The sequence below is a fragment of the Podarcis muralis genome, chromosome 1 (assembly GCF_964188315.1).
Source record: "Podarcis muralis chromosome 1, rPodMur119.hap1.1, whole genome shotgun sequence".
NCBI classification, from domain to species: domain Eukaryota; kingdom Metazoa; phylum Chordata; class Lepidosauria; order Squamata; family Lacertidae; genus Podarcis; species Podarcis muralis.
The window spans coordinates 7721545-7746589 of NC_135655.1; the positions used below are offsets into that span (position 1 = coordinate 7721545).

Here is a 25045-nt window from a genome sequence, read left to right on the forward strand (position 1 = left end):
AACTGTGGTGCGATTACCAATGTGCACGTTTGCCAGGTCTAGGCTTCGGAGCCAGCCACATGTTATGACTGCTGCAGGACACATCAATTTGTTACTGTTCACACAAGGGTCTTTTGCAAGAGATGTGTGTGTGTGTGTGTGTGTGTATACACAAGCTTTGCTTCATTCGCATTGCCTGCTAAAAGGATCCTGTGCCAAAAAGATTGGCCAATATGTCCTGCTGCAATTGTAACACGCAGGACTGCACTCAGTCCATATTATCTGCCACCCGCACCAATGCTCACATGTGCTTCTGGTACCATTTAAGCCAGTGTTTCCCAAACTGGGGTCTCCAGGACCATCATCCCTGACCACTGGTCTTGCTAGCTAGGGATGATGGGAGTTGTAGTCCAAAAACAGCTGGAGACCCAAGTTTGGGGAAAACTGATTTAACCAGTAGTAAAAACCTTCAGCAAAACCTGCTTTGTCTCTCATAGCTACAGCATTCAGCTAACTCAGAAGCGGGGAGAACCATTTTCATGCTGAGAGTCACATTTTCTTCTGAGCGACCTTCCAGGGTGGGGGCATGCGAAGGTGGGCGTGTCCAGAGGCAAAAGTGGGTGGGGCAATGGATGCAAATTTCACCTTTCTGATGTAGGCTAGTTCCTAGGTACACCCACCCCCTCTACCCTCCCATCCAGGCAAGCAAGTTCAAGGGCATATTCCAGCAAGGCAAACACACACAAGGAGAGGCCAAAGCAGGACTAGCAGTGAGTGCAGCCTGGTGAGAGCTCCTGGGGCCAGACAGATAGGCTTGGAGGGCCATACTGCCATCCAAGCCTCAGGTTTGCAACTCTACAGCTAACAAGATTCAAATGTCATTTAGAGAGGCACATCTGGTGGGGAAGGGGAAGAGGGCGACTGAGCGGAGCTAATTATATTGCAAGACTAAAACTCCGAAAGATTCCCTCTACTTCCTGCCCATTTACAGGAAATTGCACATCTGCCCACATCTCTCCTCAACCGTGAAGGAGAGAAACATGATGGAAAGGAAACCTCAGCTCTCGCCGCACTGACCGCGTTTCCACGCTCTGCAGCACAACCCCACAGGCCTCCCTTGGCCCTGCCAGGTCCTCGACCGCAGTACCTTTGTCAGTTTCATTCTTCAGCTTCTTGGAGTTGCTTTTCTGCAGCGCTCCAATCCCATCTTGTTTCACCAAGTCAGCCGCTTCTCTCTTTTCCCCTGCCAAGTTCTGGTCAGCATTATCCATCAAAGGGATATAAGTCGTTGCATGAATCAAAGGCTCGTCTACCAATGTCATGACTGGAGTTTTAAGGAACAAAGGGAACACAAGCAAAAGGTGCTTTAATTATTCAGAAATTTATCAGTTTTGACCTGGCAACGTATCACAAATCATGGTGTGTGTGTGTGCGCGTGCGTGTGTGTGCGCTCTTATGCACACAAGCTCTGTGCAAAAACCACAATGTGGGGAAAGCCATGAAGCCAGCCAATGCTTATTCCATCCTTATTTCAGACTTCATCATATATTGCAATGTTGAAAACCAGATCTCGACCAGCCCCAGCACACACTGCATCAGGGTAAGAAAACCCTAAAGGATTCCAGGTTATTTCAACTTTAATTAAGAATGGAGTAAGAACTTTGGCTCTCACTTTGTCATCAGAAGTCATTATGCAACACTACTAAAGATCACAGCTCACAATTTATTATGCAACACTGCTGGAGTTCATAGGTGGCATAGACCTGAGTGTAACCAAACACACACACACACACACACACACACACACACACACGGAAGAGAACAATTGAAAAGCTGTAATTGTAGAGTATGGCTGGGCAACCACATGGTTGTCAGATGTGGCACCATCAACGGAGACTGTGGAAAACCACAGTTCCAGCAGATGGTGCTGCAACCACCTTAAATATTCACCTTGCATCTTTCACCCACATAAGCAAGTCTAATAATCCAAGCAACAATTATTGCTTATGTGGCCAACATTAGCTGTACTTCCTCTTTGACCCCTTCGGGCTGCAGGGGTGGGAACAGAGCATGCCTGAACACTCCTTCCACCGACCCCATTCCTTGGGACTTGGACAACCTACAGCGACACAGCACAGTTCTTCTGACTGCACCAACAGGCCTTGATACAGGAACTGCCATCCACATCCACACCTAGGCACCAAGAGAACTAGTCATCAGAGTTCCCTTCCCCATTGCATAACCCTTCCATGCCTAGGCTTGCCATTCAGCACAGACGTCTCTTTCTCACCCACCCCTCAACCATTGGATGAAACTTTCTGAGTTTTTTCTAATCACATGATGTAGTATAGTTTCAAGGGTACAGGGTACAAGCTTTAGGGAAGTGGAAGATATGCCCAATGACACTACTTTTATTTTTTTAAAAAATGATTTGAAAGCATTAATTGAACCATACCAGTTCCTTATTCTGAGAGCTAGAGTTTTTCGGGGGGCGGGGTGTCCCTAATGCAGGGTTCAAACTCTTGCTCAGATGCTGCCTGTGTTCTCCAGCTGGCCTGTTTTTGGACTTAGCCAAGCCATGAGGTTGAAAGTCATTAGCAATTTGCAGGCTCATGGACTGCTGACTACTCTCAGTGCAAAGTGCTGGCCATTACCTTTAAAGCCTAATTGATTTGGAACCAGCACATTCACAAAAACCATCTCTCCCCATATGAATCTGTCACTCCACCAAGATTAACTGGGGAAACCCTTGTGCATATCCTGCCATCTCCCAGGATGCTGTTGGGTGGAACATGTGCAGCACCCAGGCTGTGAAACTCCCTGCCCAGGAGACTTAGCTGCCCTGCACAGTGAAGTTAATTCTGATGCCACTGGAAAATGTTTTTTCATTCTTACAGACTTTCAACCTGATCAGAGTTTGATTGCACTTAGTTGTTCTTGCTTGTTTTGTTTCAACACTTCTTACTGTTTCAAATTATAAATGTTGGACACATTGGGCATTTTTTAAAACAACAACAACCCGGAAAGCAGATCAGAAATGCTTTCACAGAATCAACAAATTGAAACCATGAAATGGACTTAAGAGCCCATGGTTTGAAGTTCCTTGTTAGTGGCAGGCAGCTATGGTTTGCCCAATTTGGATGTCACAGCAAACCATGGTCAGTCAGGGCAGGGGAGGAAAGGGAGAAGGAACTCTATGTGAGAGAAGGGGCGAACCACGCGGCAAGTCACAAACCAATACCATCTGGCCAATAACATCTGAACTAGGTTCCTCTGCACCCATGAGAACAAGTAACCTCACAGAGTAGCTGTTCCACATGGACTTGTTTCAGCCCCTTCAAGAGGATCACTTGAGCACACCTCCATGCCGCTCACCTTGACCAAGAGGACAACAAGAAGCAAAGATTGTGCACTGCTTGCTATTAAATCAGACATAGAGTTACTGCCTGAATTCTTGACATACCATTGCTTGACCCATGTGTCAAACCCTACTGCCTTGAGCGGTTTACAGGAAGACAGAATAAAGATTTCAGAGACAGATAAATACTGATGGACCGGAATCTGATGTTCATTTTTGTTACAAAAGTGACCTAGGCACATTCCTGAAAGGGAAAACAGTAACAGCAAAAGAAGAAAACACGGCCTGTCCTGAGCTTTAAAGCACTAAGAGCAGATATAGAGCAGATGTAAAGTTCTGCTTGCTAAGAAGTTTATTGTGAATAAAGCTTCATAGGGAAGCAGAGCCTGCTTCATCAGGTTGCATGAAATGATCAACTGGGTCAGTGTGGAATTGTGGTTGAGTAGAGAGTCCAGGGTTCTAAACCCCACTCAGTTGTGAGCAGCGGTCGAAATTCGGCAGGCACATTTTGCATCTGGCTCCTGGCCACTTGCGACCCAGTGAAGTTGCCCAGCCCCAGGGTGGCTCCTGGTGTCTCCAACCTCTGGAGCCACATGCCCGGGGATCCTCGGATCTTGCCTGTTTTCACACACTCACAACACACCCTGTAGAATTCTATCTGTGATATTTTATCTGCACAACCAGAATGAATTTCAGGAACCAAAAGTTTTTTCTCGAAAAATACGACTTTTGGGCCTTCTGGCTCCCAAATGCTAACTAGACATTCCGTTTGGCATCTAGCTTATATATCTGAGTTTCTAACACTAGTTGTGAAGCTCACTGGGACCTGTCACCCTCTATCAGTCTTAACTTACACTACAGGGGTAATAGGAGTATAAAATTGGAAGCAGCGGATAGAGAAGAGAGAGAATTATACAAGCTGCCTTGAGGTCCTTGGAGGAAAGGAAGAATAGAAACTTAAATAAATGAAACAATCACACTACACACATACATTTAAAAAAGTGTCATTCTGTAAATGTGCTTACATGCGTGTACATGCACACACAATCAATGCAGGGAGGAGCTGTTTTGTAATGTGACATCAAAAATGAGCACACACAGGGAAAGGAGAGAGAAAATGAAATGAGAACAGCAATAGCATATGTAAGTCTATCAATCAAAGTTAACAAGATCCCGTATGTATAGGTCAAAATGTCATTAGATTTAGATAGATCCAATAGAAACTTGGAAAATTATATTCTGAATCAGCCCTGACAAAATCACATCAAATATGTCAATGAACTCCCGTTCTGCAGCCTCAAGCTTAATCTGCCCCTAAAGACGTTTTGCTTGAGTAGAGCAACCTTGAGGTCAAAAGCAAAATGCCCTGGGAGACTGTACTGTTCACACACACAGCGAGGGGTTACAACAGGCTCTCTACTCCTTCCCCCTTCTGAATTGGCCTGGTGAGTACCCTATTTTCCCAAACATTTTTGAATAGTGTCTCGGAATGCAGAGAACAAATCCTGAAAATTAAACTCATGGAGGTTACTCCATCCCCACTGACGATGAAAGGATCTTAAAAGAAGAGCGAGAAAGAGAAATCTGTATATTACCATTATCTGTCTTTTGTTTCTTTGCAGAAACTTTCTTCTTGCCTGATACACTTTCTTGTTTTATCTCATGATGCAACAGGAGAGGGTCCTGCTTTTTAGTCGGGGACAAAAATGAATCAGTCTTGGCATCCTGGTCATCTATAAAAGACAAGACACATCAGGCTTTAGAGTGATCTAACATGGTATGTGTGCATGCATGTATTTAGACACTGTCAAGATAGACCTCAACATTCTGCCACACTCTAACATGACCAAGAAACGGAACACAGGCTGAGGCTATGCAAGGAGGAACAGCCTCAATTGTTAATGGTTGGGATCTCAAGATACAGGGGAATGGTATAAATGCTGAGCTCCATCGGTTTCCAAGTCTTCACCTTTACTTAATTATGAAATTGAATTCACCCCTGTAGGGAAGCCAGAAGGTACACACTGCAATTGGGAACAATGCAGAGGAAAATTTGCCCAGCACCCAAAAATGGGTGACTCCACTCAACAGGAAGCCTCCAAACAATTTTGTATGTTTTAAAATTCAATTGTAAATAATCTAGAGACTGTCCTGTGTTAGGTGCCATAGATTATATATACATATATACACCCACACCAAGGATGCTGTGTCACTGTGCCGAAGTGAGACACACTTACACACAAACATCAATAATAATACCATGATCCTTACAATATACAAGCTCTGTCTCCGTACATACCCTCTCCTATCATAATGACAAACATTTTGCTAATAATTAAAGAAACAGAAATAGTTTTAACTCTTATTTATCAGAAGCGCCTGTGCGGAAGGCTTTAAATATAGGCCAGCAGAAGAGTTAACACAGAACTGCAACCAAGAATGAATAGTGGATTAGTAATACCACAACTGTTTTTTGCTTTTGTTACTCTGAATATCTGGGTCTGGGGACAAGTTCTGAATAGCCCCAAAGCTTGCTTGGACCAACAGAATATGCCTGTTTTTGAAGCTGCATTCCACAGATATGAGGCAAAACTCTGCTCTAAGAACACCAGGAGGTGCAAAACTATCAGGGGTTCAGCCTCCCGATACAAGAGGTAGCAGGCAAACTTTTGCATGCCAATATGAAACTTTACATAGCAAAGCATTTCCTGAAATACCAAAGAGCCACTTCTTCATGGAAGTCATGGGGTTGTTGAGCAGCAAGGTCCATATCCTTATTCTACATCTGATTTTGAAACTAAGTTTTGCAAAACATTGCCTCACTTGTATTGTGCTCAGACCACAGAGCTGCTAAGACTCAGGTCTAGAGAGATTAGCCGTGAGAGAAGTTAACTACACTTCAGAATATTGAATCACTGCAGTATTTATTTTTTTAAAAAAGAAAGCCTGAAAACTGCAGCATATAGAGCATCTTGCAGCAGCAGCACCTCTGTAGCAATCATCAAATGTGCACATAAAGAAGCAGCACATTTTTATTGTAAAAATAAAGAGAAGAGAGATCAGGGTGGAAGGGGACTGGTAGAGAGATAACAATCTGGTATAATGCAAGAACATCAATCAATTGCAACAGAGGATGCTGGTGCAGAAGTAATCTGGAAATGAGGAAAGACTGCATGCTTTGGCGAGAACTTTTACGCTGAACCTGTGACACCAGCTAGCCTTCAAGCATACTGGAAAGTCTTTTACTAGATCTTAACAGTAGCGATCAAATTCAGGGTGAAGAAAGTGCCTCATGCTGAAAATATTCTCCACTCCTTTTACATTTCCGTCTTTGCTATCCTTAGATAAGACGGTGGCTTACTACAATACAGCACCAAAAAGTGTGGGATTTATTGGGTGGGGAGGAGAAATAAATGAGTCCAATTCTATGGAGGCAGCAGGAGTTAGCTAGCAGTTCCACCGGGGCTGAAAATAACCCCAAACCTCTTTTGGAAGCATTCTGCAACAGGACACTTAAGCTGCTTTCAGACAACCTGCTTATTGAGCCCAAAGTCTGCAGGAAGACTATATGACACCACATCACGGAATTAGTGCTATCACACACTTTCCAGAGCATTTCCAGATTAGTTTTCCTTATGGCAAAAGTGTCTAATTTGGGTGATGTGGGTTTGCTGTGCAAGAGTGCCAAACCCACTCTGATTGCACAGCCTGAATTTATCATCAATCAAGGCCATGTAAGTGTAAAACACTGACAGTCTGGAAGCACCCTTTGTATTTTAAACCAGGAGCAAAGCTTTACTTAGGGCAACGCTTGTGGAGGTGAGAGAAAGCAGTAAAGTTGTATTGTGCCATTTTGTATTTTAATCCATCCCAACAGCTTAGGAACCCGTGTTGGCTAAACCAAGCCCCTGCCCCCAAATTTTAGCATGAAGATACCTATTCCATTCTTCTGCTTCTTTTGTCCCGCCTTCTTCTTTGACCCAGCTCCATCGGACGGTGGGGTGGGCTGTTTCGTAACAGGTACTGGCTCCACTTTCTTCCCTCCAGACTTGGTGCTGTCCTGGTCTTTGGGTGCCTGCTCCTCTGGGCTCCCTTTACGTTTCTTCTCCTTCTTCTTCCTCTCTCGGAGGCCACTGGGGACCTCTGTCACACCCAAAGGGGCAGTAGGGATAGGCTCCTCTTCTGCCCCCAAAGCATCAGATAGCTTGAAATCTCGAGGGGCGCTCTCCGAGTCAGACTCGTGGAGGTTCCCATTCTGAGCCTCCTTCTTCTTGCTCTTCTTCTTCTCTGCCTTCTTTTTATCAGCCTTAGCAGGCGGAAACTTTAGGTCCCTCTTTTGTTTCGCGAGGGCTTCATCGTACAGAGTTTCCTTCATAAAAAGCCAGAAGAAGAGGAAGATGACGGCAATCACGACAGAGGGGACGAGGACAATGAAATAGGTCGACTCGTAGAATTCCATTGTGCTTTTCTTCACTACTGCCTATAAGAATAAATCTGCAAAGAAATAGAGAAAGATGTTAATAAGCAAACCTTAAGAAAACAATTTTTAAAGTCCATTTTTTAAAGAAGCAATACAGGAAGAAGAGGGATTCCTTAAAACATTAAAGGGAGCCATGACATGAAAACTATCAGTAGCGGACAAGGTTTTCTGACCAGAAGCTGCTCCTTGCTGGTGGTGCTTGGTTGGGAAAATGCTGGGCATCCTTCTGAATTTTTGCAGGTTATTTCCTAGGAGCACTTCTATGATGTTGTACACCATTTTCATTCTTTTAAATCCCCTCCAAAAATTGATGCCCACAAAATGCAAGGGAGGGAAGCAAATCCCTTTTGGTTCTTCCCCTACACCCAAGAACTTAGCACAAAAACCCCTGGACCAATTTGTTTGTAATTACGTTTCTTTAACCTAGGGAAATCTCTCTCTCACACACCTGAATGCTATTTTCAAACAAACTGGCAATGAGAGTCTTATCGTGGAATTTACAGCCCATTGTTTGCAAAGTTGGTTTGGAATGGGCGCTGCCCTCCTTTTTCCTCCTGTGGGCCAAAAGTAGAGGCCCCGCAGGCTGTGACGCTGCTCACATCTGACACACACCCAAGCTCAGAATGCACAGGCTTCCTTGTCCCCCATTCAAGTTCACACAGTTCAGGGCCATCTGGTGCCAAGACCAGCTACCCCCCAGGGCACAGCTCCAGAGAGATTGAAGAGCAACACTACTCAACAAGTCGGAAATGCAAAGTGCGGAAAAGTATCGGAATCCACAGCAAAGTTATGGGGGCAGCTTTAAATCCATAAGCTCAACCACACTCTCCAATGTTTAGAGATCAGGTGTGTCCCTGAACACACACACAGCAAACACGTCTCTGGGAATCTATAACCGGACAAGGCTTCCGGAAGCGCAGTCATCTCATGCTTTCAAGAAATGTGGGTGGTCTGCAGAATTTGCATGTCAATAATCACCAGAGAGTTTGATTCTGCTTCAAAGTGTTTAGCAAAACGAAACTTTTTACAGTCATTCCCTTCTTTTTATTTGTCTACAAACCATAACACCTCCACTCATAGGCATCTGCCCAACCCTAAAGATAGTCCAAGGTCCTTCTATGTATTTACAACCAACACATTCACACCCCTACATATCACACAGCTCAGAATATTCGAAGGGCTGCTTTCTTCCACGTGAATGCATCCCATTTACTGTGTTCATCTGAGGCCTGGCTCTGCCCTGGCAGATGGGCCTTTTGCTGGAATGAGGGGCAGGGCCCTCTCGGTTGCAACACCCCAGAGGTTGGCTCTCTCATTTATGCAGGTTTCTTTAGGCGACTTGTTAAAACTTTTAATGTTCTGGCATGCTTTGAGGGGCAGCTTTAAATTCCTCCCTGCTATTTGTTCTCAATTTTAATGCTCCGTTTTAAGACTTCAAATTGGAGGATTTGAATGTTGTGCACTCTCTTTGTGGATCCTTTCTCCAATAAAATAATGTATAAATAAGCCATGACAACTATTTATTTGCTTGCTGCTTTGAATCCAAAGGTACAATTTAAAAAGAGGATGTTTCCTTGTTGTCTGTACTTCCTGCAATCAACGTTTGGCTTTAGTGTCAAGGCAGAAAATTGTAATTAGAGCAGCCACTCTATTTTTTTTAAGGGGGGTATACAACTGAGAAAGTACACAATAGAAGTTTATATTAATTATATAATATTGGGGAAGAGTAAACACTCCTCTCTCTCCCATAATACTAAAACCCAGTAATGAGTTGATGTTCAGGGCAGAACTGATGGGTAATGAAGCACTTCTAATGAAGTGTAATGGAATTCACTTCAAGGTGTGGCTGCTGTGGCAACTAGCATCTTCGCTAACTTTTCAAAAAAGGATCAGACAGATTCACTGGAAACAACAGTTGATGACTCTATCAGCCAGAATCGCTAAATGGAACCTCGGTGTTGAAAGGAAGTACACCCCCCCCCCAAAACAATATTTAGTGTTGGGGACAAAAACTATTGCCTTCATGCTCAGCTTGTGAGGTCTGCTGGATGAGATATCTGGTCACTGCTGGGAAAGAAAGGGTGCTGGACTGGCTGAATATCTGTTCTGAAGATCCAACAAACCTCTTCTTAGGTTTTAAATCTGCCAGAACAGACATGGTTATTAGCAGTCCAATCACCAGTCCATTGGGCCCAGCAGCAGTTTTGTATGGTGGCAAGTCATGGAAGAGCTACTCTCTCCCAGCCACTCCTAGCTACTTGCAATTTAGGGTGTGGCCCCAGAATTTTTGCATGCCAACATATACCGCCCCAGATCTCTTGGGAAACCCATCTGTTGAAATTCTGGTTTTTCACCAGGAAGCAGAGGGAGGCCTAGGCACAATTTCAGTTATTTGGTTAGCCACCCACAAGGGTTCTTCTTAAAATACATTTTTTTGTAATAAATGTTATCAGGAATCTTATTTTGCTAGCCTCACTTAAAGGTGAAGGTTAAAGGGACCCCTGACCATTAGGTCCAGTCGTGACCGACTCTGAGGTTGTGGCGCTCACCTCGCTTTACTGGTTGAGGGAGCCGGGTCATGTGGCCAGCAGGACTAAGCCGCTTCTGGCGAACCAGAGCAGCGCACGGAAATGCCGTTTACCTTCCTGCTGGAGCTTGCACTTTGACGTGCTTTCGAACTGCTAGGTTGGCAGGAGCTGGGACTGAGCAACAGGAGCTCACCCCGTCACGGGGATTCAAACTGCCGACCTTCTGATCGGCAAGTCCTAGGCTCTGTGGTTTAACCCACAGCGCCACCCGCGTCCCTACTCACTTACTCAGGTTTTAAACTGCCCACCCTTGCAATATGTGGGCTCACTTCACCACCATTTCTACCATGTTTTTTCCAGAAGAGGCCAACCTTTTTACTGTAATATACAAAAAAGCAAGCAGGCAATATGGGCAGAAGACCTTGTGTGACAAGAGAGCACAAGGGGGTTACTGAGCCTATGCAATGCAATTGCATCAGACAGGCCCATGATCTGCCATTGTGCGGCAAAGCCTCACCTGCAATTCAGCAGGCCTTGCTCTGCAAAGCACTGCAGGGGTTTACAACTCCAAGACCTGGGACCGATACATAAAACAGTTGCTGAAGTCACATAATGAGTAGTGGCCCAACAATTCTGCTCACCTTGGCCTCTGGAGAAGGCACTACTCTGAGGAGGCTCGGCCTTCTGCTGCAGCTTAGGGAAAAGGTAGGCAGCAAGCTTCACCCCCCTAGTTGCGCTGAGATTTGGAGGGCACAAAAACTACATCTGGAGAAAGAGGCTACAGCTGGCTATCTGGGCACAGGGCGGATGAGGTGCTTCAAGAACACTGGCTGCCTGGTACCAAACAAGTCCCAGTTCAGGGTTTTAGAGTGGGGGGAGGAAAGGAGAGAGAAGGGTAGCAAAAGACCATCTTTGGATCTGCAGTGCTTTTAAGGCCCCCCCTGGAAGTCGGAGCCACAGTGCCTACTGGTTAGGCTTGACAATATGCCCAAATCACTGAGAATTTATTTTAATATTTTTTATACCTCACTTACCACTTTCTCTACGAAGCTAAAGACAGTTGGCTCGCCTGCCTCGCCCAACAGATATGGGAAATCAGCTGCTCTTGCAGAACAATACCCACTGCTGATCCACTTCACATATTTGGTTTGTGAAAACTGCTCCCAAGCACTGATGTGAAAGCTAAATGAACAGAGATTACAGTGGTACCTCGGGTTACATACGCTTCAGGTTACATACGCTTCAGGTTACAGACTCCACTAACCCAGAAATAGTGTTTCAGGTAAAGAAATTTGCTTCAGGATGAGAACAGAAATCGTGCTCCGGTGGCGCGGCAGCAGCAGGAGGCCCCATTAGCTAAAGTGGTGCTTCAGGTTAAAAACAGTTTCAGGTTAAGAACGGACCTCCGGAATGAATTAAGTACTTAACCCGAGGTACCACTGTATTGGTTCTTTGGTTGGGCCCTAACAGAGCTTCTATTCCAACCCTGCAGCTATGGGATTTGGAGGCCTACATTACAAGGAGAAGCAAGAGCTCCTTCATTGGAGGTTTTTAAGCAGTGGTTAGATGGGAGTCTGTCATGGATGCTTTAGTTGAGATTTCTGCATTGCAGGGGGTTGGACTAGATGACCCTTGGGGTCCTCTACAATTCTATGATTACAACCTGGGAGGTCTGAAACAGTTGTTTACATTTAGACAAACCTGAAAACTCAAGTTTTATACTATGGCAGGGGTCAGCAAACGTTTACAACAGGGGGCCGGTCCACTGTCTGTCAGACCTTGGGGGGGGCCTGGACTATATTTTTTTGGAGGGGGGATGAACAAATTCCTATGCCCCACAAATAACCCAGAGATGCATTTTAAATAAAAGGACACATTCTACACATGTAAAAACATGCTGATTCCTGGACCCTCCGTGGGTTGGATTTAAAAGGCGATTGGGTCACATCCGGCCCCTGGGCCTTAGTTTGCCTACCCATGTACTATGGCAACTCTGGGGGAAATTAATGGATGTTCATTATGGGCATCTAGAAAAGACATATTTTCAACCAGGCTTTTACATGTAATTGAGCGTGCAAGGTTTAGGTAAATATGATGAGTATTGTTGTTGCTATAATGGTAGTTTGTTATTTATTTATATATATAAGTGATGTAAGTGATGAAGGGTTTAAAAACAGAAGATGAAAATAAAGAATGGCACTAAGTTGAATCCTTTCTGTTCTCTGTGTAGGTCCCCCACTTCCACACAGTATATATTCCATGACACCAGAGGCTCCAGAACCTGAGAAGCACAGCTTTAAAGTACAAAACTATGTCTGCACAGACAACGCCCTGCTTTGCCCACAATCATCTCAATCTTAAGGAAATTGACAAAGGGGAGGCAACATACAGTGGCATGTTCCCAGGCAAGCTCAGCTTGCATTAAAAGGTAAAGGTACCCCTGCCCGTACAGGCCAGTCGTGTCCGACTCTAGGGTTGTGCGCCCATCTCACTTAAGAGGCCGGGGCCAGCGCTGTCCGCAGACACTTCCGGGTCACGTGGGCAGCGTGACAAGCTGCATCTGGCGAGCCAGCGCAGCACACGGAAACGCCGTTTACCTTCCCGCTAGTAAGCGGTCCCTATTTATCTACTTGCACCCGGGGGTGCTTTCGAACTGCTAGGTTGGCAGGCGCTGGGACCGAGCAGCAGGAGCGCACCCCGCTGCGGGGATTCGAACCGCCGACCTGATGATCGGCAAGTCCTAGGCGCTGAGGTTTTACCCACAGCGCCACCCACGTCCCTCAGCTTGCATTAGGCACAGATTAAATTTGGCACCAAATGCAAGCCTCTCTGCCATGGTGAGATCCAATGCCTACCAAGAGCACTAGATAGTCAATTATAAGATTTATTGGTGCTGAAATTGTTCCATGATTAGAAGAGAGAGACACACAAAAGCTCTCGCTGCAAATCCCCCAAATAAAATAAGGTAATTTTACTTTTGACAGAAAGAGTCTGCTGAATTTCTGCTAGTATCTGTTTGGTCCTTAACATCTCAGAGAGAAGCTTTAATGGAATACAGTTTTTAAGGGTTCTTCCTTCGGTTTGCTTTTAAACATAGAAAAAGACGACGGCAGACAGACAAGAGACTCACTCAAATCTTCTTGTTCTTCTCTCAATTAAACTGATCCAATGAAGCCATTTGCTGAACACAATAATCTCAGCCCTCCAAATATCCTCTAGGTAAATGCCTCCCATTCCAACCATACCAGGGACTCTGTACCATCTGGTGAGCTACCCTCAGATGTCATCAAGCTGTTATACTGACCTCGGTGCTCTGGTTCTGACTTGCAGTCTAGGCTCTGCAGCATAACCTGCAGATCTTGGTAGTTTAAGGAAGGGCAAGAACACATATAGCAGCTTTCCAGTGAAATTGAGAAGCTCTTGTAGAAGTCCACATCTGTGTTTGAAACTCCCATTGTTCTAGGTGCATTTTGCAACAGGGAATTTCTTTAGCATGAGCAGTTTCTGAGCTCTGGGCGCTAGTACTGCGGCTAAAATTTCAGATTAAAACTTCAGAGTGGAAGGAAAAGAGGACCTTTTTCTGCCTCCCCACTTCCAGCTACTAACTGAAGACTGGAGAAGAGATCCTCTTAAGAATATTTGCGGGGTGGGCAGTAGAAGGACTAGACCATGTAAAAAACGAACATAATATTTTAGCTGCAGTTCATTCATTTTTAGCTTTGTATTCTTGTTATAAGAAAAGCACGCCTAGACATTCTGTTGTTGGGCCCCATAACCTAGGTTTAAGGTGCCATTTAGCTCCTAGCTTTCATATCTCAGTTTCTAACGCTGGTCCACATGGAGCAGCTGTGCCAATTTATGCTCATCTCTGCATGCCTGAATTCCTTTCCCAACATTTTCACTTCCAATCCTATGCTAAGAGCTGTTTCCAGATGCATGGCTCCTAGTACTAATAATCGTGCTTCTTCCAATGTCACCCGCATTAAGAACTGCAAGTGGCTTTCAACATGGTGGAGGATAAGGCACTTATTCTGTGTCTTCACCCTCCTATATTCCATCCACACCTGTGGAAGGGAAACAGTTGCTATATAAGTGGAAAAGTCAAATTCACTTGAATAGTCATTTAAGGGAGAAAAATTCCAAGAGATTCTTAAAAAATAAAAACAATTTATTTAGTGCAAAGTAGATTCAGGGATGCGGGTGGCGCTGTGGGTTAAAGCACAGAGCCTAGGACTTGCCAATCAGAAGGTTGGCGGTTCGAATCCCCGTGACGGGGTGAGCTCCCGTTGCTCGGTCCCTGCTCCTGACAACCTAGCAGTTCGAAAGCACGTCAAAGTGCAAGTAGATAAATAGGTACCGCTCCGGCGGGAAGGTAAACGGCGTTTCCGTGCGCTGCTCTGGTTCGCCAGAAGCGGCTTAGTCATGCTGGCCACATGACCCGGAAGCTGTACGCCAGCTCCCTCAGCCAATAAAGCGAGATGAGTGCCGCAACACCAGAGTCGGTCACGACTGGACCTAATGGTCAGGGGTCCCTTTACCTTTGATATTCATTTATGCATGGCTTCCCATTATTATCCATGAAAGGCAAAAAATAATACCTGCACCCCCCAAAAAAGTGTTTTAATGTTTCTTTTGGGCTGGAAGTGTCGACTGGAAGAGTTTAAAAGCACTACTTAAGAGCACAATTAAACAAAAATAAACAGGGTGCCCTGCACAAAGGTTATAGTGAACATGTAGGGAGCTGTGAGCCTACCCTGTCCAACAGATCACTGCACACACCAAAACAACACCTCTTTAAAAAGATGTAGGTGCCCTTAGCATTACTCCTCTGTGGAGATATTGTGCAGCACAACCATTCTTCGCAAACATAATAAAGTAAATCACACCAAGAAAAAAAATACGGAAGTTGCACTGGGAAAGACACAAATGGACAACATTGTGCAGAGCCCCCATAAAAGGGGAGCAAGACATGGAGATTCCAGTCTAAAAAGACTGAAGCAATGACTGTCAATGGCATAAAATGCACTGGCAGATAACTCGAAGGAGAAGGAGGCAGCAACAGTATTCTCGTATATTATTTGGGGAGAGGACTCCACCCAGAATGAATGATTAAGCTTCTCTAAGAAGTGGAACATAGGGAGCTCCAGGTAGCCTGGTCATCATCTCTACCAATGGTAGCCAGAGTGGTGCGCTCTCTCCAGAGGTTGGACTCTCATTTGCATTATCCCTGACCACACAGGCTGGGGCTGGTGGGAGCTGGACGCCAACAACATCTTGAGAACATCACATTGTCTACCTCTGACCTACAACGACTTGCTGTGGCTCTCCAGGGTTTTAAACAGGAGCAATCCCCAGCCCAAGTCAGAGATGCCCGGCAATGAAACAGACTTTTTGCATGCAAGTCGTGTGTTCTACCACGAAGTCACAACCCTACCTCATTTCCTCCGTTTTTGTCACTCCCAAAGGCTTTCCAACTGCACTTCTTCCCCCTACCTCACACTGTTAAAGTGGTTTAAAGAAGACAAACACAGACTTGTGGGCTGTTATTATGGAAGAGTTGCAGGCGCCAGAATCAGGGGTCTGGGAATCCCCCCCCCCTCTTTTTTCCAATTCCATGAAGGAAGAGTAGAAAGGAGACATTCTTAGGCATCAGCATCAACTTTTCGATGTCTAGGATTTTTCCAAGCCTGGGAAGGAATGGAATTACACAGCTTCTTACAAAGATGGAATTCTGCTCAATTCTGCTGCTTTACCATCATCATACAGTAGGTGCAATTTATTCTGGCTGCAATGTTTTCGCAAAGGGAGGAAAGAATTGCCAACTCGGTCCAGGCACCATGCGAGCTTTGCAAGGCAGCTAACAGGAAGCTCGTTCTATGGTACTTCTAGGTTTCCAAGCCTACAAACATTATCAATGCATGCCTGAACTAAGAGCTCCAAAGAGCTCGAGGAAAAAGAAAAAGACTTCTGCACGGACAAGGGTCCTGGTCTCATTTATGTTCTTAAGCATTTCTTGACTGATATTCTTCCCTTTCGTGTTTCCTCCCATCCTAAACTTGACTATGATTCAGCAAGGGCTGACCTCAGCCACTGTAAGCTTAGCAATACTTCATAGAATCAGAGTTGAAAGGGATCTATTGCAACCTCCTGCAATGCAGAAATCTCAACTAAAGCACCCATGACAGACAGCCATCCAACTTCTGCTTTAAAACCTCCAAGGAGGGAGAGTCCACAACCTCCCAAGGGAGACTGTTCCACTTCAAGCCAGCTTGGCAGTAACACAGAGGAGATGATTCTATGGAGGGAGGAACATGGAAAGGGCTCAGGGAGCAGGAGCCATCAAGGAAGCAGCAACCCTCCTAATGTGAACTTCGAAGGCTTTTGCAAATACTGACCCAGTACATGTGGAGTAGTAATCCATGATGGAATGAGCATGAACTAAGCGTCAGGCTAAGGCCTCCCCATTCCCCTTGAATTCAGTTTCAAAGAATCTCAGCTTCATGTTAGGTAATAACCAGGGATCTTGGTAAATACGAACCATGGTTAACTGCTAAACAAACCAATTGGCTTGTTTAGCATCTAACCATTCCTGAAAGGAAGGGCCATGGCTCAGTAGTACAGCATCCGCTTTGCATGACGAATGCCCCACTTTCAATCCCTGGCATCCCCAGGTAGAGCTGGGAAAGATTCCAGCCTGAAATCCTGGAGAACCACAGCCAATCAACATTGACATGGCTGGGTCAGGTGGACCAATGGTCTGATTCACTATAAGGCAAGTTCAGCTGGTATAATAGCACCATCCTGGCTTATTTTATAAGTACCCCTTGTGAGGTTCTAGACCAGGGGTCTGCAACCTTTAAGACAAAAAGAGCCACTTGGACCCGTTTCCGAAGGGAAAAAAACCGGGAGCCGCAAAACCATTGCAACATTTAAAACAAATATAACACTGCATATATTGTTTCTTACCTTAATGTCCGATCTGACAGTGGGCAGGAAGGTGACGTCGGGACGGTGCGTGACTAACGCACGCACCGCCTCCATGCGACGTCACAGCCAGTACAGCGCCCGCCACAGTGGGGAGTGTTGGGGCGCACAATGCGCCTCCTCCCCTCGCTAGTATCCGCCCCGGAGCCGCGGCAAAGGTGTAAAAGAGCCACATGCGGCTCTGGAGCCGCGGGTTGCAGACCCCTGTTCTAGACCTAGGCAGCATGACAAAAGTAACTTGCAATATAGCAGAGCATTCCGTTTTGAGTGGTGATGAATTTAGACATGTTTATATTTAATTCAAGATCCATTATGAAGTTGGATTTATTTCAAAAGCCAGTTGGTTTAAATAAGATTATATTCTTCTATCCACCCAGGAGAAAGGACACACAGTTTTACAGAATCCATTTTAATGACAAAACTACACTTCAAAAATTAGCTTTGTAGCAGTTTAAAAGCAAATGGATAAGAACTTTGTTCTTAGCAGTAGTAATCTCGTCTCCAGTATACTAATCCACAGCTTTAGTAACTTGCTCACAATTTTTGTCCCCCTCCCAGCTTGTTATAACTTGTTGCGGTGATAAGACAGGTTCCAGTCATAACTTTAAATTATGTTGCCAGCTCTCTCTAAAAACAGCCATATCACTTCCTCAGTCATAACAAACAAACAAGGTGTTTTACATGTACAGAGGCTTTTCTCCATAAATACTCAAATCCACCACCAGCATTACATATGTATCTACTTAAATCAGGCAACTGCTTCTGCCATTTCCTATCTTACTCAGGAAGGAGGTTCCAATGCTTGTGGTGTCATAAATGTGGAGCTCTTGCTTCTAGCCATTACTATAATGATCCACTGTAATGAGAGGACGGTAAATTGTGACTTCTGACTTGACTTCAACTGGTAGGTTGGCCCAAACAGGGAAAGGTGACCTTGAAGGTATGCGTCCAAGGCTGAAAAGCTTAGAACCAGCACTTTGTATTTGCCCAAAAGCAAATTAGCAACCTGTGTAACTGGCCAGAGGAGGGGGGGAAATGTGAATGTACCCCAGCAATTGATATGTTTCAGAGTCTCCAGTGGTAGCCCCCAAAAGACCATATTGCAGTACAGTGGTACCTCACAAGACGAATGCCTCGCAAGACAAAAAACTCGCTAGACGAAAGGGTTTTTTGTTTTTTGAGCTGCTTCGCAAGACGATTTTCCCTATGGGCTTGCTTCGCAAGACGGAAATGTCTTGCAAGTTTGTTTCCTTTTTCTTAACACCGTTAATACAGTTGCGACTTGACTTAGAATCATAGAATTGGAATAGACCACAAGGGCCATCGAGTCCAACTCCCTGCCAAGCAGGGAACACCATCAGAGCACTCCTGACATATGGTTGTCAAGCCTCTGCTTAAAGACCTCCAAAGAAGGAGACTCCACCACACTCCTTGGCAGCAAATTCCACTGTCGAACAGCTCTTACTGTCAGGAAGTTCTTCCTAATGTTTAGGTGGAATCTTCTTTCTTGTAGACTTCGAGGAGCAACTCATAGAACGCGGTGTGGTAGCCTTGTTTGAGGTTTTTAAAGACTTTGGTATTTTTGAAGCTTTTCCAAAACTTTCCCGACACCGTGCTTCGCAAGACGAAAAAAATCGCAAGACGAGAAAACTCGCGGAACGAATTAATTTCGTCTTGCGAGGCACCACTGTAATCAACCCTTGAATGTCTTGTCCAACTACTCTTCAGATCCTGGCATGCAATTTTCACGTAAGTTATGTTTCAGGGATCGTGTCTAAAACCAAAATCATGTGTAGTCAAAATACACTGGGTTCAATGGGTTTCCCAAAGTCGCTTCTCCCAGAACCTTCATGTGTGTAAAGCTGGTAACTGTACAAGTTAAATGCACATACGTTGTGGGCTTACAGTACCTACCCTTGCTCACGCAAGCCTTGGGTTACCCTAGCAAATGATATAGACAGAAGGTGTTTGATTTGACCGGATGTGCAGCACCAGGATAAATCTGGGGGTTCCAAGGGTTATGCTGGAGGATTGTGCAAAGACTGAGCTGCCCATAACATACGTCTGAGAACAGAGCAGAGTCAACGTCCTTCATGCGAAACAATGACCAAATTTTAACCAGTGAGCAAGTAGGATGCACTGCATTCCTATCTTCCACATACATGCACAGAAAAATGCTGTTTGGCAAAGCTCCAAGGCCTTGGGATCAGGGGAGGGAGGGAAGAAAGGGAATAGCTGCAATTCTTACACTTACTAGCCAACACCACAGTACAATAATACCCTGGACAATTGTGAGTTCAGCTATTCTTCAGAGACAAGCCAGAGGGCTGGCTCAATTCTATGCACCACTAAAAAGAACATTCACCCTCTATTAACATCATTTCTTTAGATGAAGAAGAGAAAGGATGGAGGAATCAGTGTCCTCACTACTCCCGGATAAAAAGCACATGAATTTTAAAATCCACCTTGGGTCAGAACAGGATTCCATCTCTATAAAACCAATCTCACCTCTATACTGGGGTGGGGGGGGAGCTTGAAAAGAGCAGTGTATGTGTGAGAGCTCTGTGCTTTTTTTGGTAGAACATAAGCTACTAAGAGTTGTTAGCAGGAATACGGCAGAGGAAGTTATGAGTAGTGAACATATTTCTCCAAGTGCCAGACGAGAACAGAAATTTCAGTGAGAGCAGATGCCCACGTAGGTGGAGGGTTTCCCCCAACCTGCAGCCTATAAACATCCTATCCACCCTATGGGCTGCCTGAACAAGAGTTTCCTGTGCTTTTTGTCTAGCATTTTAACACTAAACTGGCCGGTTCCTGTATGCGTCCCAAAGCTCCCCTAAGCAGCTTGACCAGGAAAATGCTGCATGCCTATTCAGCACACCTCCAGATCTCTCACTACTATCCCAAGTGCCTCCTCCCCCCCAAAAAAAACAACACCCCTGTTATTCAGAGGCATATTGCTCTTGGACCTGAAGGTTCTATACAGATGCTATAACTATACATCAATCTGATCTAGAAGGGCTGCTCTTATGTTTTTCAGTCTTCATATCCTGCCCCCCCTCAAAAGTAATAATAATAATAATAATAATAATAATAATAATAATAATAATAATAATTTATTATTTATACCCCGCCCATCTGGCTGGGCCTCCCCAGCCACTCTGGGCGGCTTCCATAGAAACCAAAAAGACAGTAAAATATCACACGTTAAAAACTTCCCTGAACAGGGCTGCCTTAAGATGTCTTCTGAATGTCAGGTAATTGTTTATCGCTTTGACATCTGCTGGAAGGGCGTTCCACAGGGCGGGCGCCACTACCGAGAAGGCCCTCTGCCTGGTTCCCTGTAGCTTTGCTTCTTGCAATGAGGGAACTGCCAGAAGGCCCTCGGTGCTGGACCTCAGCGTCCGGGCAGAATGATGGGGGTGGAGACGCTCCTTCAGGTATACTGGACCGAGGCCGTTTAGAGGCTTTAAAGGTCAGCACCAACACTTTGAATTGTGCTCGGAAACGTACTGGGAGCCAATGTAGGTCTTTCAAGACCGGTCTCGGCGGCCGCCCCCAGTCACCAGTCTAGCTGCCGCATTCTGGATTAGTTGTAGTTTCCGAGTCACCTTCAAAGTATACTTTAAATCAAAGACATGTTTGCATACAGTTGTATGGGTGGGTTCATTGGTGTATTTTTTTAAACAGCAGCAGCAGGGGCTCCCTGATTCATGCTTCGTTCCCAACAAAAATCAAGCACAGCATGGCCCTGATCCAAATGTTTCTTCCCCCTCCCCAGCTGCAGCTCCTATTTAAAAACCACACGCACATACACAAAGATGCATGTAGTCTGGTCCCAAGCATGCAGAGATGGGAGAGACATCACACCTCCCTAGACTTGTAACTGACGCAGAATGATATTGAGCTCCATCTTGAAGGACCGCCATAATCTGAGGCTGGGGGGGAAAGAGGAGGAAGCGATTAAGAAGAATTCTAAACTGGAAACTGAAGTCTGCCTGGTGAAGCATACTCCTATGTTTTGACATAACAAAACAAAACGGAAAAAAGATGTTATGAAGTACTTCAGGTTCCTGAAACAAAACCTCAAGGGAGCTAGCAATCTGGAAACCCAAACAGGCCTTCAACCTAAAGCCGCACATCACAGCGACCCGGTAACATTTTGTCTGTTATTTCTATTCAGTCTTCTGTTCACACATACAAAGAGGCTGTGCAGCTGACGAAGAAAAACGCTTCGTTAACCTTCCGCAGATTCAATAGCCCTATTGTTAAGTAGGAGGAATGAAAGGAGTTACTGATAGTGTGGAACTGAAGGAGGAACGACCCATTCCAACCTCGCAAATTAGTCTGAAGAGGGTATCTCTACACACATGCCAAAGTATGTTCAGCAAAAGCTGTAGGCATCAGTAATCAGACACATACCAAGCAGAGGCAGAGCACATTTATATATTGCTTACCCTGCTTTTCCAAACCTGTGTAATTATTATAATTATTGAGCAGAGGTTAGAGAAAGAACTGGGAGGAGTGTCGTTCTAGTCTTTCCTTGGGACCCCATGGAAAACGCTTCCAATTTGCTATACCTGGGTTAAGGTGCAGAGAATGAATGAGCCACAGCTGGGGGCAGCCTGAGGATGCTCCATCTACCTTGGGTCTGCCCATGAAAAGCAAGCTTAGAGTGAGAGACTACAGTCGTACCTCTACTTACGTATCCCTCTGGATATGGAATCTTCGGGTTATGGCCACGGCAAACCCGGAAGTGTATACATCCGGGTTTCGCCGTGCGCATGTGCAGAAGTGCGCCTCTATTTATGTAATTTTTGGAGTGCGAACGGACCCCAGGAACGAATTTAGTTCGTATCCGGAGGGTCCACTGTACTAAGGTGATGTCAGCAGGTTCCAGGAATTCTCCTCTTTGGGAGATTTTTATGGGTGAGGCTGTGAGTTTGTCTTGGCCCTAAGCAAGAGCCAGGATGGATGGGTGGAGTCCTGGGTGAAAGCCAGGAGCATGAAAGAGGAGGTGTCTTGTGTCTTGGAATTGATAACTGCTTTGTGATTGCTAGTAGTTTTGCATTAATGCAACATTTTACATGCAGCTGTGTTTTTGTAATATTTATTGTTCGAGTGGTCTGTTTGTCACTGCTGCTTTCACTGACTATACACCATTATATATATATATATATATATACACACACACACACACACACACACACACACCGTATTTTTCGCCCTATAGGGCGCACTGGCCCATAGGGCGCACCTAGTTTTTTTTGGGGGGGGGGAATAAAGGGGAAAAAATTCCCCCCCAGGCGCGGGGCTGGGGCGGGGCTGGGGCGGGGGAACAAAACTTTTTGACTTTAGACAAAACAACTATAAGCATAGCAGGAGCTGAGCTCTGCTCTAGCAAATCTTCTGCCTGCTTCAGTGAGACTTGGAAGATTACTCTAGAAAGGATTTTGCCCTCAGCTACTTGAAGTACTGTATGGTTAAATTTGCCTTTCTGAGTGGCTCAGTTCAAGCATCACACAAGATCAGGACATGGAAAATGAGAAAAGGCTTCTCATCAAGACATATAAGGATGAAGAAAGTTCTATCAAGGGAACAGTGTTTTAATGCGCTGAACGAGTCTCTCTCACCCACCTGCACACATTTGTTCCATAGGCAGTATGACTTTTTAAAAAATGCTGCTCAGTTAATACACTTGCTCTACACAGTTAATATATTTGCTCTAACCAAATCACATAAAATTTAACCAACCCCCCCCCCTCAAATATCATTCTTTATCCCACCAATTCTCCGTATGTGTTTTAAGAGTTTCTGTTTAAATGTGGGGTTTTTTAAGACAGTAATATTCGAGGTCAGAGAACAGCACCCATACAAGCTTCAGTTTAGGAAACATGATTCCGTATTGTGAAGACTAGCTCATTGAAAAGATAAGGACTGCTACTGCTCTTGTGTACTTGCCATGCCAAAAGCAGGGTACTAAGTTTAGCACGTAACCTTATACCAGTAATGTATCATAAGGGTTTTATCTATGAAAATTACCTAGTCCCATGAGAATTCAGAACTACACACATTACTTTAATTTCCCTAACAAATTTACTAGCATTAGAACATTTAGAGGAAACTTACAAGTATTTTGCTTTTACATACCCTTCAAAGGAAGCCCACTTGTGGCACCAGATATAGTGGAGGTGCAAGGATGGGCCAAACAGAAGCAAAACTTGCATCTTTCATGTTCAATGCTCTATTACCAGTAAGAATTACAGGAATGTTTTTGGTTACAAACAAGAGTCTGTATACGCATTGGCTTCAAAAGACCAGTTCAGCATCTTGCATGCTGTCCTTATCTTTACAATGGTGCAACCAGAATTGTTGGTAAATAACTCTGCCAATACTCCAGTACAATTTGGCTCTAGAAACCAATCTTTGAGTTTTCCATTTAGAACCAAAGCTTCAGAAAGCTGAGAACCTTCATGAACATGTTGCTAGGTACTGCTTGGCTCCAAGGGAGATTTCTTACATAGACCATAGCAATTCCAAAGCAAATAGGAGTGCTAGCAGTTTTACAGTACAATCCTAACCATGTCTTTTGACCAAACTGCGGGAGGCAGTGGAAGACAGGAGTGCCTGGCGTGCTCTGGTCCATGGGGTCACGAAGAGTCGGACACGACTAAACAACAACCATGTCTACTTGGAAATACATCCCAGTGAATTACATGAGACTTACTCTGAAGTTAGTGAGGTTAGGATTGCAACTTTAGTCACAATTTTGTACCAAAGCTCCAAAATAAATCTTAAGAGACATTTTCTTGGATCATCAAGTGTCGCACCAGTAATTGCTTAAATTTGGTTTTGATATAATAGGAAGTAGGGCAAACCTGCCCTTTCAGTTTAAGTCATACCACATGCGCAATGAAAAAAGGAGATTTTAAACCTAGTTCTATTTTCATGACAAAGTCATGAAATTCTGCTGCTTGGGGGGGATGGAGGATGTGTTAAACCCTCCCAGGTCTGCCCAATTTAGAAACACACACAGAGGATTGTATTTTCTCAAGACTTCTGCATGCAGAAAGCGGTTATGCAGAAAGCTAGCGGGTCACAGGAGACTCTAGCCCAGCCTTTTGCTTAATGTGCCAGCTTTCTACTTTGCAAGGACTTCTCATGCAAAGTCAGTGACAACACCAGAGAGGTAGGATATCTTACACAGAGTGTCACTGGGATCAGACAGAGGCACAGCACTTCCCACACGAAGGTAATATTTGAATGGCGGGGGTGGGGGGCATAGCTCCATGGCAGAGCACATGCTTTGTAAAGCCAAACATCCCTGTCTGTCTCTAGACAGAAAAGAGAATGCAGCAACAGGAAATACCTTTGCCTGAGATTCTGGAGAGTCACTGTCAGCAAGAGTCAACAATACTGGGATAAACAGACCTATGGTCTGGCCCAGTAGAAAACAGCTTCTTATGCTCACTGAGCTGTCGCATTCAAGGTGAGGAACCCAAAACTATACACTGCATTCTACTCATGGCCATGCAAACAATTATACAACACCATTGTTATTAGCGTCAACCCTTTCCTTATTCCTTATTTCTGCCCTTTTTTCACTGCTACATCACTGCGCTTGAGATTGCAGAGACCTTTCCAATATAACCAAGATCACTTTCACAAGTAATCACAAAAGCACACACAGAATAGGGATGACTCATCACACAATAT

At 44.8% G+C, this 25045-nt stretch overlaps 1 protein-coding gene across 11 annotated transcripts in view; it reads right to left on the reverse strand.

Annotated features, from left to right (window-relative positions):
- The window catches only part of KTN1 (kinectin 1), a 105803-nt gene that overhangs the window by 66939 nt on the left and 13819 nt on the right, over positions 1 to 25045 (reverse strand). For all 11 annotated transcript variants that reach the window (XM_077919351.1, XM_077919214.1, XM_077919245.1 and 8 more), the window contains exons 2-4: positions 7274 to 7831; positions 4933 to 5070; positions 1127 to 1303 (exon numbers count right to left, since the gene is read on the reverse strand). In XM_077919351.1, the coding sequence (XP_077775477.1) occupies positions 1127 to 1303; positions 4933 to 5070; positions 7274 to 7796 (838 nt within the window). In that variant the 5' untranslated portion in view covers positions 7797 to 7831. The remainder of the gene's footprint in view (positions 1 to 1126; positions 1304 to 4932; positions 5071 to 7273; positions 7832 to 25045) is intronic.